This window comes from Lepidothrix coronata, unplaced genomic scaffold, assembly GCF_001604755.1.
Source record: "Lepidothrix coronata isolate B3197 unplaced genomic scaffold, Lepidothrix_coronata-1.0 Scaffold11, whole genome shotgun sequence".
NCBI lineage: Eukaryota > Metazoa > Chordata > Aves > Passeriformes > Pipridae > Lepidothrix > Lepidothrix coronata.
The window spans coordinates 6957189-6974375 of NW_016690191.1; the positions used below are offsets into that span (position 1 = coordinate 6957189).

Genomic DNA, 17187 nt, shown 5'->3' on the forward strand with positions numbered 1-17187 from the left:
AGGGTGTAAGATCTAATTAAAGACAACTTTCAGTAGTCTGAAAAATATATGAATCCTAAATATGCAAAAGTAAGTAATGGCAATCTGTCAGAAGAGGTGTTGGTGCACATTACACACTTAAAGACAAAAAGAATGTGTAATACCAGAGCTTGCCACAAGCCTTTCTGCCAGTTTAATGAGGTTGCCATTGCAAAGCTGAATGTACTTTTTTTTTCCTCTTGATTTTGCTCTAAGGGAGGCCTCCACAAGAAACAGAAGATTTTCTGTGCCACTCTTCATGTCACAAGGCTGTGAAGAAAAGTTCCACTAGAGCATGTTTTATGAAAAATGGTGTTTAACAACCTTTTCTATAGAAAACCTTTGATTTCTGAGCTGTGTATAATTTCTGCTCACTTCAGGCTTTTGGTCTTTTTACTTGGAGAGGAATTTAGTGAAGTGCTCCAAGTTTTACACACTAGGACTTATAAACTTAAATAAGCAATTCCTGTTAATTTATTTTCAGGCCTTAGCTATTTTCAGGCTGGGTTTTAGGCTTTACCCTATGGTTATCCAGTGTGAGGTACCTTGATTAAATTCTCAGAAGAAACAGGCCTCGTTTGTTTGATTCCTGGTTTTGCATAATAAGGGAACTACTCAAATCCAAAAATAAAGAAAATAAAACATGGGGAGCAGGAGGGGAGAGAAAGGGAACAATTTTGTTAATCAAAGGTTAATTTATTGGACTAGGAGCAGATTTGCTGCATGTCCTAAGCTCTGCTGGGAAGGACGATGCACAGAATAGAGGGTGTGATAGACTCTAGATGTTTTATGGCACCTGCTCTGCTGTTTAGCACTCAAGTCAGAATGGGAAAAAACTGTTAGGTTTTCACAGACTGTAAATCTAATAATTTGCAATATAACTTTCACAGTTATTTTTTACTTGCAATCTGTGAATCTAGGTGGGAAAATTATATTACCTGTGGCACTCTTGGTGTGACTCCTGAGCTCTTAAATGCCAATCTGAAATTTTCTGGAAGGAAAGATTGATCTTCTGAAATTATAGGTTCATGTGAGGGTCATAAATGCATAATATGGAAAGAGCATCAATTGATGTGCTTGGTGTTGGGTTAAAATACAAATTCAGATGGAATGGTTGGTGAGCCGCTTGTAAGTATTTCATCTATTCTGCCTTCCTGTCTCATTTAAGTAAATTGATTCTACAAAGGCAGCCACATCTTGCCAGTATTTTTTCATTTTGGTGACTGAACTATTACCTCTCACAGCAGGGCAGGACTAACACTTTGTAATTGCTGTGAGAGGCTGGCACATCTCTTTAACGCCAGAGTCAGCCAACTGCAGCTCCCAGGGTCTTGTCTTATCTGCAGAGCTTTGTCCAAAGTATTGTGAGATCTCCCACAGGTTTCCATTATGCTGAATTGGCAGCCCTGGGAGCCCAACCTCCAGCCTTTGGCAGCAGAAGGAGCTGCTGCCAGAAATGCTCATTCAGGTTGGTGGATACGGTGAGTTGGCTCTGAAGGGGAAGAGAACTGTGGACTGTATTAAAAATTGTGCCAAAATATGAGACATGTTCTTCTATTTCTGTGTCAGAAAAAAAAGCGTTAAGACTCTAATTAAAAACAAATTTGAACTTGGAGAAATTCATACCCATCATTGGCACCTTTCATCTCTGAATTTCAGACCTAGCCCCTCTGCTATATGAATTTTCACTGCTGCAAAAGTACAAATACCAAAAGAGGGTGACACTTCATGGTTTAAATGAAATCACTTGGAAATGCTTTAAATTAGGTCTTCTAATTAGCTGCTTCACTGGATAGTGTAGTATGTGAGAGAGTAAATCAAGCACTTATTTTCCTTTGCTTTGCTGTCTGTGAACAGCATTGAGCAGAAGAGACAACCTTCTATCTGTCTTCCAAATTATATACTTTCTTCACAAAGGAGCCTTTGGTGTACTGCTACATGCCTGTTCAGTTTTAGAGGATAAATACAGCCCACAGTTTTAGAGGATAAATAAATCTGAGACTTCTTATTTGCAACAAAAAAGTGTGACTGGAGAGAGGGTTGGCACAAGAGAATAAGCTATCAAGACTGTTGTGAATGTTGGAGTGGCAGCAGGGAGGTGGCTGCATTTAAGGATTTTAGAGAAGAACTTGTCCTTAATAATAAGGTTTGAGCCAACTGTAGAGAATAGGACTGCTGGTTATCTTATAAGTCTTATATTATCTTATATCTATATATGTGTCCAGTTTTCTGAAGGACAGAACCTTTTTGAAAGAAAAATGTCAGACTTCTAAAGTAAGCAAATAAGAGCAGATAAACTAGGTATAGCAACCTCTTTGTTTTATCCCTTTCCCCCATTTTTTTCTGTTTTTTGTAATAACCTACAAATTCTCATTCTAGATTAGATGTGGTTTCTTGGAGATGCACATTCCTCTGTTCCTCTGGTAAAGCTCAAAGTCTCTTGTTGTCACTGTAATACAAATAATAATAAGAGCATAATCAAGGTTGTATTTGTTTTGTGATTATTCTGAACACTAGAGACTAACAGTAATTATAATACCATTAAATAGTAATGGAAAAAGATTTAAAAGTAGATCATGAGACTCCTGGAAGGAGGTGAAAATCTTGCTCCCTTTTCTTCACTGCTGCAGGCATTGCATTCCCCTCTTTTATGGCAAAAAGAGGAACCTAAAGTGTTTTCCAAAATGCCAGGGGTCAAGAGCACCATTTGAAGGACAGGTTTATGTGGGAGAAACTAACTAGGAACTAATTCAGTTTCAAAAATTAGTTTCCTTGTAATTTTAGTAGTGCATGTAGTAGTCAGAGATACTGCATTTAGTGCCCAGAGACAGGAATATAACTTTGAAGAAAGCAATGCTTCTGTATACCTCTATACCTCTCACCATGGGATCTGATTGCTTTATAAACCTATGCAGCCAGTGTTATGACACTATTTCAAACTTTTTTGTGGTGTGCAGATGAGAAAGCAGTATGTGATGCAGCTCTATGGCCCAGACCTTTGTTCATGAAACAATACTCAGTCCCTACATCATGGTTTGTGTGAGGTGGTATTTACCTCCCGTCTTCTTTCATATGTGTTCACAGGGTAAAGCTCCTGTCATGTGCTTGAAACTTTGTGTAATCCAAGGGATAAGAACACTGTCCATCTGGAAGCCAGGTAATAGTATTGGTTGTGCTAAGACTTGGTGGCAGGGTTCCCCAGGGCCGGAGGTGTCTTTGTAGGTTCTGTTTTGCACATGAGATAGACCAGCTCCAAGGAGCCTTGCAGCAGCTGTGAGACCCTTGCCTTGCCCTTGCTTTGGGATGGGTATGTCTTAGGGAAAAATAGTTTTCATTTGTGTAGTTTAGTCTGTCTACTTTGTCTTATGTGAGCCACAAAGTCTACATTGGGCCCTGATTATACAGTGTCTCTGTGGCTGTTGCAGTGTTTACAGTGTTCATTTGTGAGGGAGAGATGATATACATGACCCTGGTTAATGATCCTCTAACATGCAGTGCTTGCCGTCCAAATTGGAAGACAGCATCCAAAGAGGAGGATAGGCTATGCATGATAAATACCTCTCCCACTGCTGTTAGAATAGGCTCATCACAAGTGTGAAAAATGCAATTTCATTTTCCTTCAGCTTCTCAATTTCCTGTTAATACCTTTCACAGAGGAAAAAATGTTTTTGTCAAAATCATTATCATTTAAAGCCATATAAATTTGAAAGCTCTTAGAAGGCTACAAATGTGAATTAAAATACCCATTTAAATTGTTCCTTAAGTATACCGTCTTTGGTTTATTCCTTTGTTTCCTTTTGTGTATAGTGAAGTTTCCTGACAAAGAGCCAATGAAGAAGATTTATAAACTGAGTTTACTATAATCACATTCTGGCCTGTATCAGTATTCAGGATGTATTGCTTATCTTAACCTGAAGTGATGTGCTAATTTGACTTGGAAATGGAGTAAGATGTGGACACAAAGTAAACAATTGTCTGAATTAAATAAAATCATAACTACAGATCAGTGATTCCTCTATAGCGTTTTGCTACCTAAAACAGAAGGCCTTGCTGTTACTGCATGGGAAGCTGCAGTTTATCAGCTGCTGGCAGATAATCAGCCCTGTTCCCAAATTGTGCACTCTCCAGCTTTGCCTGCAGGCCGGCAATGTCACGGGGACACACAGGGCACTGCCAGCCTTGGCAGCAGCAGACCCAGCGTGGCCCTTCCCCACCCCGGTTGTGATGCAGATGTTACATGCACAAAATCCTTCATGCATTGTAACATTTGTTTAGATTCTCAGCACGTGCAGTGGACTGACTGCTCCTATATATTTACATCTGTTGTGCTCACAGAAAAAAATGTGGTTTATTTAGCAGCTTATTCCATAGGAATTCAAGTAAATTCTATGCTTTGTTTTCCTGGTTTTCAAGTCTGTAGTGTTCTCTACCCCATCTGTGTTAACCCAGACAATGCCTAGTGAGGTGGCAATGATTTTTAATACCTACAGTAATTTTCTATTTTTAATAAGCTCCTCTCAGCTGTTGAAGCTGAGACACTCTTGTGTGGTTCCCTGAGACTGCCATATTAAACTCCACTTGCCTCCTGCAAACGATAGTAGGAGTGTTCAGTGGAGATTTTGGTAGATGCTGTAAGGATCCTGGACTCTCCTGAGCTCAGCTGGGATCTCTGAATAGGCTGCTTTTATTCCAGGCAGTGCAGACAAAAATACTATAAGGTCACTGCCACATGCTGTTCCACAATAAAGCTGTCCCAAAATAACCAATCCATACCTGATGCTAAACAGTGTAGAGGAAGAAGAGCTTCCCGTTAAGAAAGAAGGAATTGGCAATGAGCTCTAGAGGTTCAGAGAATAGCTTTTAGAGGGAAGTGTGGAAAATCTGTCCCTCAATTCACCTAAAATTGGACTGGGCAAATGACCACAAGCCCAACTACAAATGTTCTGTGTATGGAGGCATCCCAACAGGTAGAGTGAAAGAGGATGGTGATGGACAGGGAGTAAAGAATTTTTCATTTTGATAAGACACTCTTTTAAAGCCATGCTCAATTTTTGAGCAAGATGCAGATATTTGATGTGGTTTTACCTCAGGATTGACATTTTGGTTGTCTTGATGCTCACTTTGGGAATAATCAAAAATTAGTTGACCTTCACTTGTTAAGATTACCTTTCCTTTTTCTGTGTGTTACAATTCTTAGTGTTTTGTAGCAATCCTTGAAGTTGCTATACTAATAGCAGAAAATGTGAAGAGCCTGAGAAGGTTTTCTGAGCCATGTCTTGGTTACAGACGTGTTTCTGCCTTTTAAACCATTGTATGGGAGGTGTGATCTAAAGAGACAGAAGGTAACAGTCAGAAGCCATTGACCAGCCCATGTCCTGTAGCACTGCTGTGTGCCATATGCATGTGCAGCAAAAGTGGAGTTGAGCCAGAGAACAGCTGAGTATGTGGACAGCTTTGAATCCAAAGTCACAACGGGACCTGCTGGGATGTCTAGGATCCTCCTCCAGAGCATTAATGAGAAATAGATGCCATATGGAGGAATTCTCTTGCCAACAGGGTGTGATGCCATCTTTGTCTTCCAGTTCTCATCAATTACAAATGGCTTTTAAATAGATTTGTATTTTATCTTCAGTCAGATGATTTCATCCTCTCAGCTACTAAGGACACTGAACTTTCAATAGACTCCTCTAGAACAAGGTTTTTTATTCCTGATAAGGCATATTTGTTGCAATGGCTGCTCTATCACTCTTCTCTTTCCTTTTCCTGCATCCCCTCTTCCATGACAGCTGACCCATCCACTCCTTCCCTCAGCACTGTATTTTATTTTCTTTTGCTGTAGATGCAAAGAACAACTTTACCTTTTATGTTTTTTGAAACTCAGATGTTTAACTATGTAATTCTAGTTGTTTGCATTAACATTTTTGCATCAACTTCTTTCTTTTTTTAAAAAAGCAAGCACTGTAATACTTACAAGACTGGAATTTTGCTCACCCTTGCAGTGATTGTATGGTGTGTGTGAGAATGTTTATAAAATCAATTAAATATACATGAATAGCACATTCAATACAGTAACTGTCACAAGTTTTATTGATGTGGAATCCAGTCTGCATAGATTGCCCTCTCATTTTTAATTCACCTCTATAAAATTCAGTGCTAACTATCAAATTGGATTACACGTACCTCTTAGCTATGATGAGACTGTCTTTATGCCACTTAAATTTTTTAAGGTCTTTTCTACTACACCTGTAGCATTAGAATCACTTATTTTTTAGTGTAGGTCTTGCTTTGAGAGCTTCCTAGGCCACAGAATCCCGTACATATATGCTATATATAACTATGGAGTGATGTAAAGACAGTGTTTAAATCAAGTCACTGCCTTCATAGTATCTTTGGGTTTAGTAAAAAAAACATTTAAAAATCAGCAAACAATTTAATTTGCTCACCAGAATGTTTCTAATGCATTGTGCTGGGACATCAGACCCCAGCTGAGATTTTTAAACCAGACCTATGCTTTATATGGAGTAGCCCCTGCCTGGTAGGTTTTGTAGCCAAAATGCAGAGCACAGAGGAGGAAAACAGGGCAGACAACCACAGTTTTACAGATGGAAACTGAGACACAAAAGCATTAAATGTGATTTGTAGCTGAGCATGTAACACACATGTCTGGTTCTATTTTTGAAAACATCCTTTTCGCTTTCTTTTTAGTTCAGAAAGCATGACTGGAGCCGTGGCAAAATTGTCTTTTTAGAATTTTAAAGTAGCTTTAAAAGGTCTTGTCTTCAGAAGTGCTCAAGAATACGATGAACTAGTAAAACAGATATATCTGACATAAGCAGCCTGGTGCTTGGGTAGGAAGGAGAGAGTAAAAGCAGTATCAGATTAAAAAAAAATTTTTAGGTCAGTAGTAAGAATATGTCTAATGCAGGTGTGAAATAAGATTAGGCTGACCTTTTATTACCTGGCACTAAATCCATTTTGTCTCTAGAAACTAAAATCCTACTGGTGAGGTCTAAAGAGGTTCTTCAATTGGATTTACCCAGACTGCAGGATATGTGATAAATAGCGATTTGTTTATTGTCCCTTGCATCTGTCCACCTTACTTAAGGTCTTAAACTCTGCCAGTGTAATGAGCCAGCTGCTTAACTGCTTCCAGATTCTGCATTCTGCAGGCTTGTTCTGTGATGGGAGGTCCCTGGAGTCTGTGGAGGAAGGAATTTGTCTTTTTTATTTTTATTTTTTTTTAATTTTGGGGTTTTTTCCCCTCCCCCCAGGCTGTGCTGTGGCCATAAAGTCAATTGATGACCAGCAGTCAAATCTTAACACTTACTCTCCTCTGCAGAATACATGAGGAAGTAGCCATGAAACACTCCTTTAGCTCAGCCATGCTCCTTCCCTTCACTGCCTGGGCTGTACAATGTACCCTTCCACTCCCATCTTCTCTTAGAACGTAAGAAAAATAAAATTGATTCTTCTGATGGAAGCATCCTCTGAGCTGCAGTGATGGAAAAATAGGATTTGCCTATGTTGGCAATTTAGGGTAAAGCTCCTTTACATTCTTACAGGAGTTTAGCTGTAGCTGGGGTTTAGAGGAGCAGATGGGTACCCCAGGCTTGATGCTCCATCAGCTCCCTTCAGAGTGGGTGTTCCAAGTGTGTGGCTTGTAACTGAGTAATATGAGCTTGACCTGAGAAGAATGTGTGTCCCCACAGAGCTCTTGCACTAAACTGATCTAAGCTCCAGAGGTTTGCTGTGCTGTATTTAAATGCTCATACCTTTAAAACCACTGAAGCAATATTCTTAAATATACTTTGGTTTAGATCTCAGTGGGACTTTTAAATCAAGAGGACATGATGACTGAAAACCAGGGCTTTGCTATGGAAAAAATAATTTTCTTGTTGTGTAAAAAGAATATGTAGTTATTTGGGGCTGGTTGTTTTTGGCAGTTATTACTGTTTATTTTTCTTGAGCACATTTTCAATAGAAAAATGTATCATTTCAAGCATTTGTTCAGAAATAAACTTCAGACATGACTTTGGACAAAAAGCATCCACTTTCTGATCATGCTAAACCTGGCCAAAAGCTGTATGAAACATCTTACAGTGTGCTTGGGCTTTTAACCTTTATCTCGACAGTACTGATTATAATCTTAAGTAATTTATGTGGATATATAAATACCAAATTGTCTTTCCTCACATGGAACAAGAGCATTGAAAAAGCTTAGTCTCTTAATCATTTTTTAACATGTAACATGTCTCTGTTTAAAGATTCTGCTTAAATCCTTGAAGAATATTTTTTTGTGGATGAGGTTGAGCCTTCATTATTTTTGTAGTTGTATAACAAATAACTACATTATTTTCCTGACTTGAACTCATCTCTTGAATAGATAAGTTTTTTTTTTTCTTCAAACAATGAACAGGAGCAGCTTTGATCCTTGTTATTGAGACATCTTTTATTAATGAAGCAAAGTTTGAATTATACAATATGCAACAAAAAAAAAAAAAGACAATAGAAGGCAGACCATGCTGGTGGAGTCATCCAGCTGTTGAAATATGATTTGAAAAAAAAAAAGGTCTCTGTGTTAGGATAAAGACAACAGTAATTTGTTTTTGTGCTAGTCACAAATAACACAGAAGGTAAGCACTGATATGATTTACCCTATTGTGTGTTTTATTAGAGTTGGAGTAAAACATAGTTATTAGCAACTTCCACCGTCTTTTGTAATAGATTTGCATTTTAACAGGGCACAGTACTTGGAAAGTCAGGGGTGAGCTCTGTAGAAGTAACTTTGGCATTGCTGTTTCACACAAGCAAATGAGGACTGACAGCCACTAAGTGCAATCCAGGCTTTCTGAAGAAAAATATAGGCCATGGTAAACACAAAAATACATTCCAGCCTGCAGGGCCTAATAAAAAAATAAGCCTCTTGAGAGGCAAAATCATTGTGCACCACCACAGTACGGTTGCCATCAGCTCTCCTGGCAGTGCTGGAGCCGCTGGATTCAGTTTTGATCTCCTGATTTGCCTCCGTGTGTCTCGAATCAAGCTGCATTTTTCCTAGGTGCTTTCAGGGAAACCTGATCTGCCCTATAATCTTGCTTAGCTCCTGGGCATTAGAGTATCAGCACTGTGCATAATTCAAGCAGGGTTATGCAGCTCTCTTCTAACATACAGGGACAAGGGGACAGATTACAGTAATTTCTCCTGATTGGCAAATGAAAGGCAAGGGAGATGCAGTTTTGTTAAATTGCTCCCAAGGCAGTCAGTAGCTGCTGTAGGGAGCAGTCCTGTTTTCCCTTCCTTCGTGCTTCATGTTCCTACCTACCCTTTTGTTTTTCAGAGTTAGAGAAGGTATGACTGCACAATTGGGCCAGCCAGCAAAATTCCCCAGAGTTGTGTAATTCAGAGATTTTTGTTTTCCCTAAGGAATAGGGCTGGTGGCAGGTAAAATCTTCCATTTTATTTAATACAAAAAGCTTTCTCCTTGCATCTCAGTATAAGAGGCAAATGTGGACATGTTTCTGGGTTAAGCAGAATATTTATTAGCAAATTGTATGAGTTTAAATATATTCAAATAAATAACTCCTGCAATATATTAAAATATATTCAAACATAGATTAAATATCTTTCTTGTTCTAGGAGTTGAATGTTGATTATATTTATATCGCAAATTACATTTGTCATGTAATGACATGGAGTGCTGCCATGGATGGCTACAAGCTCTTCAGAAGGGATAGGCAAGGTAGGAGAGGTGGAGAGGTGGCTCTATATGTTAGAGAGTCTCTTGACTGTAGAACTTAAAGTCAGTAATGATAAGGTTGAGTGCCTGTGGATCAGAATCATTTGTCTTCCCAGTCTGAAATCTCTACTAGAGAGCTTCTTGAAAGTAGTTCAGTTCTAACTAATCTTTTGAAGCACATCTGCACATTTCTATTCCCAGCTGCAGAGACTGGATAAAATAAAGATTGAATAGCATTGAAAACCTGTAAAACTGGATCTCACAAATCACACTAAGATTTTTTTATATTTTTTTTTACTGTGCACTTTCTTTTGCCTTCAAGTATCTAGGGGCTTAGCTGTGATTTGAAAGCCTTTAGCATTTTTTCAAATGCTAGTTAAGAAATTGTATGGAAGGTATTGAATTTTCTTAGTTGTTTGCCACAGCACCTGTAATTTATCATGATTATTCTTCAGTATCAATTAACAATCCATGCAAAATTGCTATATGTGTTCAGGAATGGATTTAGAACTGCTGCAAAGCCTTATTCATAACTTTATGTTAACACTCTTGGTAATGTGGCAGTCATTTTTTAGTACATAACCCTTGTCTTTGTTTTATTCATGATAATAATGATGTCTGAGCAAATGTCAGATGGAAGAGATCTCTTAAAGTCAGATTCCAGATTTAATGTTTACCCTGCAATCTCCAGCATAGTTAAAGCAAACAATTTCTGTAGTGTTCGAAATTGCAAATGTTAAAGTTACTCAGCTGCAGTTTTGTCATCTGTAACACACTGTGATACACAAACCATAACTGCAGGCAACACTTAACTGGTTTTATTTAGCCTGGACTTTACCATAAATACTAATTCATTGAAGTGGAAACTGAGGTAATATATCTTGAATTCTATTTACCTTTCTGTCTGGTGCAAGACATGCCTTTATTTAGCAATGTGCTCTTTTCCCCTCCCTACATCCCTTGAAATTAGACTCTTGCCATAATTGTTCCAAGGAAAAGTTTTGTAAATAATACAGGCCCTTAAAGTTGAATTGAGAGCTCTACTGGTAAGGCAGATGGAATCAAGAATGTAAAAATGCAAGCTGGGAAGCTGCACTGGCCTGTCTCTCTCCTAGTCTCATAGTCAAGAAACTCAAAATAAGACAGCTGAGACTGTAAAATGTGTGGTTGTAATTCATAACTTCCACCTAGACCATCCTGATCTATCTGCTTCTACAGCTCAGCCACAACGTTGTAGATAGGATTTGCCATTTTCTGGAATACTACACCACCTTCCATTTTTTGGAATGCTTAGGTGCACATCCCTGGAGGAGTGCTTCACCATGCCATCATGAACATGGGCTGAGAGAGCTGGGGATGTTCAACCAGGACGAGAAGCTGGGGAGACCTTATAGCACCTTCCAGTACCTAAGGGGGCTACAGGAGAGCTGGAGAGGGACTTTAACAATGACATGTAGTGACAGGACAAGGAGTAATGGCTTCACACTGAAAGAGGGCAGCTTTAGACAGTATTAGGAAGAAATTCTTTACTGTGAGGGTGGTGAGACACTGGCACAGGTTGCCCAGAGAAGTTGTGGGTTCCCCATCCCTAGAAGTGTTCAAGGCCAGATTGGATGGGGCTTTGAGCAACCTGGGATAGTGGAAGGTGTCCCTGCCCATGGCAGAGGACTGGAACTAGTTGATCTTTAAGGTCCCTTCCAACACAAACCATTCTAGGACTCTTCATTCACTAGCTGAAAAATAATAAAAATAATATAAAATAGTTGTTGGGCTTGAGGAAAGGCAACAGATGAAACAGAATGTGTTCCTTCTGCTAGGTTTTATTTCAACCTGAGATGCTACTCCAGATGGTAAGGAAGAACATCCTGGCACAGCCTGACTTCCGTGGCATAGCTGGCAGTGTCAGGCTCTTTGCAGGAAGACATGCACTCCCTTCTTGGAGTCAGGAGGATTTGGCACTTCGTGTGATTCTGCATTAAAAGGGGAATTCCACTGTGCCAACTTGCAGCTTCTCCACAGTGCGCAGGTAAGAATTTACCATGATTTTGTATCTCCCTTTGTAAAGGCTCTGCTATATTAATGAGGGTTAAAAAAGTGCATTTCATCCAGTATAACTCCTTAAAGGAAAAACAAACCTCTCATGAAAAGATTTCTAACTGAATTCGAGGCAAATACTTCAGGGAGTAGCATATTAAAACAGTGTTATATCAAAAAGCACCTACTTAGGTAGGTGAAGACACTCGTGTCAGCTTTTGTATCACACACCATGTAGAAGCTACATACAGTGAGTGTTTCTAAGATCAAGAGTAAACACTCTTTAGCTCTTAAAAGCATCTGATGAGCTGGGGGACTGTGCTTTTGACTTCTATACTTTGTCTTTAAATCAAGATGCACTAATTTGTGCTCCTTATCACATAATGCCATGACTTTTACAGCAGTCAGCAGGGATGAGTCTGTTTCTGTACAGCAGCTGAAGAAAATGTCAAGTAGAAAGACATGCACTGCTCTCCTGATACAAATTAGCTTATCACGTAAGTGGGGAAATAGAGAACTCTGACCCTATTATAGCAGAATGTAAGATAGTGGATTAACACTCCAGACTTCTAATTAACCACAGTGTGTCTCATCCTCCTGATTGCAGCTGAGTAGGCCATTCTTCTACATTAAAACCACAGCTGCCCAGTATTAACACTTATCTGTCAGTACAGCCCCTTGTGCAGCTGTTGGCCAAGGTGACAATGTTACAATCCTGCATGGTTGAAAAATAGGTTTCAGAAATATTCAGAAACATCCTTACATGTGAACTATACCTTTATTGTGTGAATACTTAAAAAAAACCCCATAAATCTTAAATTCTAAGAAGTGAATAACACTCTGCTCTGCTTATGCTATTTTCTCATGCAGGTAAAAGTACAGAGCAGTACTGATCGTGGTTCTTCTATAACATGCACAAAGTATTTTATACAAACTACAATATAGTCAATTTTTACAGGTTTACTAAAATGGGAATTCCAAAATGTGTCACGTACATACCAAACTTATTTAAGATCACACAGATTAATCTGATACCACTTCTGAGGTAAACTTATATATCACTGAACTGCTACAACAAGAAGAGCCATATTTAACTACTTATTTTTATTCCAACTTTCAGACGACGTTTTAAGAGGAATCCTGCAAATGAATTGAAGCCATTGAGTAAACAGACACTATGCTGACCCCAGAAAATATATCTGTAATAGGATCTCTCTTCTCAGTTTTAAGGCATGTGAAACCAAACTATTCTCACCATCAAAAGCCAAACTAAGAATTTCTCTCCACAGAAAGACAAAAGTTATTTTCAAAAAGAACTATCTTAAGGCAATGTGCCACTACTACAGGCTGCACACAAACCACAGCTATCCTCCCCTGTTTTCTTTTCTAAAATCTGACCGAAATCTTAGTGGTGGAACAAAAGGTGTGTACTAGTACATATTCAGACAAAAGGACGAGATAGAAATTTAATCTAAAATCTACAGACTCTAAACAAACTCTGTATAATACGCTTTTATTATTCGTAACAGGCATTCCCTTTTTCATTTCACACTACAGAGAAACAGCAACGGACTGATTCTTCAGTTATCTGTAAAACTGTGGAAAAATAAAAAAACTGAAAGCTAACTGAATTTATTACATAGCATTACTGGACTTTCAATCCCCAGGTACATCAGTAGGGATGGTAGCGAGGTCCTGGGTTGTAGGAGTTGTAGCCGTATTGTCCGTAGTGGGATGAGCCGTATTGTCCTTGTCTGTGCTGCTGGTAGTTATTACCCCAACCTCTTTCTGGCCTCTGATTAGATCTGTAGTCACCTTGCCAGTTGTACCTGTCCCCTCTAAAATATCTGCCATCTTGAAACCTGCAATGAAAAGAAATATAGAGTTTTGACATAAATTGTGAAGTTTTAAAGAGATGAACGATAATGAACTCATAGTTTTCATTAAAACTGTCATGTAAATGGTAATACACTCAAATACTTATCTATGACAAATCCATGAAAACACATCTACATTCATCTGAGATCAGTCATGAATTTCTTACTTAATACCCTGTTTGCTAAGGACAGTCTGTTTCCTAATACAAAGTACTCACAGGCATTAGGTGAACTGCTGCAAGTTTGAACAGACTCAAACAGACCATATATGTAAAATCAACCAGGAGGTCCATCTGTAGATGTATCAAAGCCACGTTCCATCCAGTACCTTCATGGTTAAAAGCTTTACCAAAGCAGGCTTAACAAGCACAGAGATCTGCACATTCCCTAAGATACGTGCGACCGTGCGACCGCTAAAATACCACCACCACAGTCTCCCGCAGATTTCCATACTCAAGACACTGCACCTTCTCAGTGGTACTTAGCCATTGTTCAGTCTAAATTTTGGCTTTTCAACTGTATCTCAATTCCTATCAACACTTGAGCTGGCCCACAGTTGTTTTGTTTGCAAACGGTGTGATGTACACAAACAACGTTTGCAAAAGGACAACTTTATGGCCACAGTGTAGATGTAAGAGTTCAAAGAGCCACAGAGTTTTCTAAGAATATTTCCTTAAACAATCACCTTTTTCTAATCACCTTCTTTTTAACAGAATCTGATTCTGTGTTTAACTTAATTAGAAGCTTCTAAGGTGAAAAAAAGTTAAAATGTTGTCCTCCTTTTCTTCAGATAAGGCACAAATCCTATTTAGATATTGAGCTAAGAAGTCTTCCCAATTGTTAGATGGGCTGAATTTAACTACTTTATATTAAAGGCTGGTGTTAATATTACCACATGTACTATATGCTGTAATTGTTGGTTTTCAGTCGCTCAAACGTCAGATGTAACTGTGCAAAATTCAATAAAAAGCTGTGATTACATCCTGAATAAATAATTCAAAGTATTTTGCTTTGGCAGGTAACATTGTACTTGCTAGACAGATTGGATGATTGATTTTACAGTCGTTTTTACTAGATAAAAGAACCACAGGCTAATCTTACAAAGTACAGCAAATATTTAGGTTACAAATTAAATGTTTATCTGTTGCTAGCTGTCCAGAATTCACACTATTAGCTTGTTCCTTTGCACATTTTACTTCCAGTTACCATCCAACAGAAGATACTCTGCTTAGTTTTGCAGAACTCCCATCTTTCTCCTCTGGAAAAATGTTCCTGGCTGAGCAGTAACAAACCCCAGGGCAATGGGTTCAGTGGTTCCAGTTTATTCTTTACTGAAAATCAAATTATTTAGTACTTTAATACACAATGCAAAAATTTTGTCTATCAGTACACAGAAAATATAAAACCTCAACACTTTTCAGGGAAGATTATTTCTCTTAAGCATAGTTGCCCATGAAGTAACAAGATACTTCTATTAACAGGACAGATTCCTAGATTTCTTCTGAAATAAATAATCATTTAACTATATACTCGTGAAACTACCAAGATTTTAAAAAAAAATCAGTACCGATCTCTGTTTCTCTGGTTGCCACCAGATCTGTTTCTCCATTCTTCAACTATGGGAGGGGGGTCTGCAGGGCGTTTCAGGTACTCTTGGTATTCTTTATCTTCTGATGTGAATCGATGAGCAAACATCGTTTCATAATTCGGGGGCACGTCAGCCAAGGAAGTCATTCTGAAAACTTTAAACGTGAACACGACAGAAGTGGCTTTAGCAATGTATGATGACTCTCATTGTAACAGCTACCACTTAATGAAAACAAAGGACAATGAAAAGTTACATTTAGATTAACGCAGTTGCTGATTTTTGGGCAAACACCAGATATGATTAACAGAAAAAAGTATTTCTTCAGAACACACTCCACAACCACTCCTAATCCACTTTTGACAGGAAAAACATTACTATGATCAGCTTGAAAAGTTTGCTAAGGTAAGGTATCATGGAAAGCCTACAAATACACATAGAAGGTAAGCAAAATAATGAGGTTTGCAATAATTTATGTGTTAATAACTTGATTCAGGGAAAGGACAGCACCTAAGAGGATGTGAAATTACCTCATAATATGCCTCTCTAATGCAATTTGTGTTTAAGGCCTTAGTTTCCCTATTTTTATATATGTGCATTTGCTCTTCGGACATTGGTGCTATCTGGTGCTGGCCATCAGAAGAAATCTGGCCCTAATAGCAGACACAGAGTGAGCTCTACGCCCACCGTTTTAACGACCCCAGGTAATTTAGAGTATTTAAAGCCTTTGCCTGTAGACTTTCTGATTAAGCTCTTCTGCTGTCTCCCAAAGATTTGCTGGCAGGACCGCTATTCACTTTGCAAACTGGAAGGAAAGGAAAGAAGGAAGAAAGGATGAAACTCTTTTCTCCTAGACCCCAGGAGGTAAAATATGTACCCTCACTGACCAAGCCCCATTTTGGGCTTCTTTCCACTGTACCCATGAGCAGCTCGAGTATAAGGTAAGTGAGGGGTTTACAGGGAATCAGCACCGTACTCCTGCGGACCGAACTGCCCTCTCGCCAGGACAGTGCAGGGGCTGCTGCCTCCAGACCCATCTGCAGCCCCCCCTCCACCAATGACGCAGCGCACACCTCCCTGCACCAGGTGTAGGAGTTATTCCTGTAGGATGCCCAGTGACTTCATCCTCTCTTCTGCCATGAGCTAACCTCGTTAGTTTTTATTACAAGTCATCTCCAAGGAATTTCGCTCCTCGAGTCTAGCCCGGCTCGGGGTGCGGGGGTAGCGCTGCCCTGGGGACCTCCCGCTGCAGCTTCTCCCGAGCAGCGGGCGCTGCTCCCCGCACGGTTCGTGCTGCTGACATCACACCCATCCCGCGGGGGCCGCTAACGGGGACACCCGTCACCTTCCTCCCCCTCAGGCCAAGCGCCGAGCAACGGAGCGGACTGGCTCCCTCAGGGGGGCTCCCGCCGGAGCCCCTTCCCCTCACGGCAGGCCGGGCAGAGCTGAGGGGGGCAGCGGGTGCCGGCTGCCACCTCCTTCCCTCGTCCCCCACGGCCGCCCCCGCCATCGCCCCTCACCGCGCCTCAGCCGCCGGAGCCGCTCACAGATCCCGCCTCTTCCGGGCCGGGCCCCGCCGCTTCCCCCGGGCCGGGCCCCGCCATGCCCGGGGGTGGGACGGGCGAGTGAGGGTTTGATACAAAGCACGTTGGTGTAAATAGTATTGAGGTTTCTGCGGCACTGGTCACCGCAGGGAAGAGATCAGTATCTGCCCCTCTTCTCCTCCTGAGGAAGTTGTAACTGCAATGAGGTCTCCCCTTAGTCTCCTCCAGGCTGAACAGACCAAGTGCCCTCAGCTGCTCCTCATCCAGCTTCCCCTCAGAGCCCTTCACCATCTTCATTGCCCTCCTTTGGACATTCTCTAATGGCTTAATATATTGCAGTGCCCAAAACTGCCCAATATTCCAGGTGGAGAGCAGAGTGGGACAATCCCTTCC

At 40.1% G+C, this 17187-nt stretch overlaps 1 protein-coding gene and 1 long non-coding RNA gene across 9 annotated transcripts; one reads left to right on the plus strand and one right to left on the minus strand.

Moving 5' to 3' along the window:
• The first annotated feature begins 1990 nt into the window (after positions 1 to 1990).
• On the plus strand, positions 1991 to 11915 carry LOC108492639. The gene is made up of 3 exons (XR_001873180.1): positions 1991 to 3175; positions 9356 to 9459; positions 11572 to 11915. It is a non-coding gene; the product is annotated as an uncharacterized LOC108492639 (long non-coding RNA).
• Positions 11916 to 13189: 1274 nt separating this feature from the next.
• Positions 13190 to 16845, minus strand: FAM103A1 (family with sequence similarity 103 member A1). Of its 8 annotated transcripts, none has more exons than XM_017805182.1 (4): positions 16771 to 16835; positions 15938 to 16055; positions 15233 to 15407; positions 13190 to 13650 (listed from the first exon to the last, which is right to left on the minus strand). In XM_017805182.1, exons 3-4 carry the CDS (start codon positions 15397 to 15399, stop codon positions 13461 to 13463), a joined length of 357 nt encoding a protein of 118 aa, XP_017660671.1. In that variant the 5' UTR covers positions 15400 to 15407; positions 15938 to 16055; positions 16771 to 16835; the 3' UTR covers positions 13190 to 13460. The 8 variants fall into 8 exon arrangements, with proteins under 8 accessions (XP_017660671.1, XP_017660676.1, XP_017660675.1 ...); XM_017805187.1 differs by having other exon boundaries at positions 15982 to 16055; positions 16771 to 16821; XM_017805186.1 differs by lacking the exon at positions 16771 to 16835 and adding an exon at positions 16399 to 16540 and having other exon boundaries at positions 15982 to 16055.
• Between the last annotated feature and the right edge of the window lie 342 nt (positions 16846 to 17187).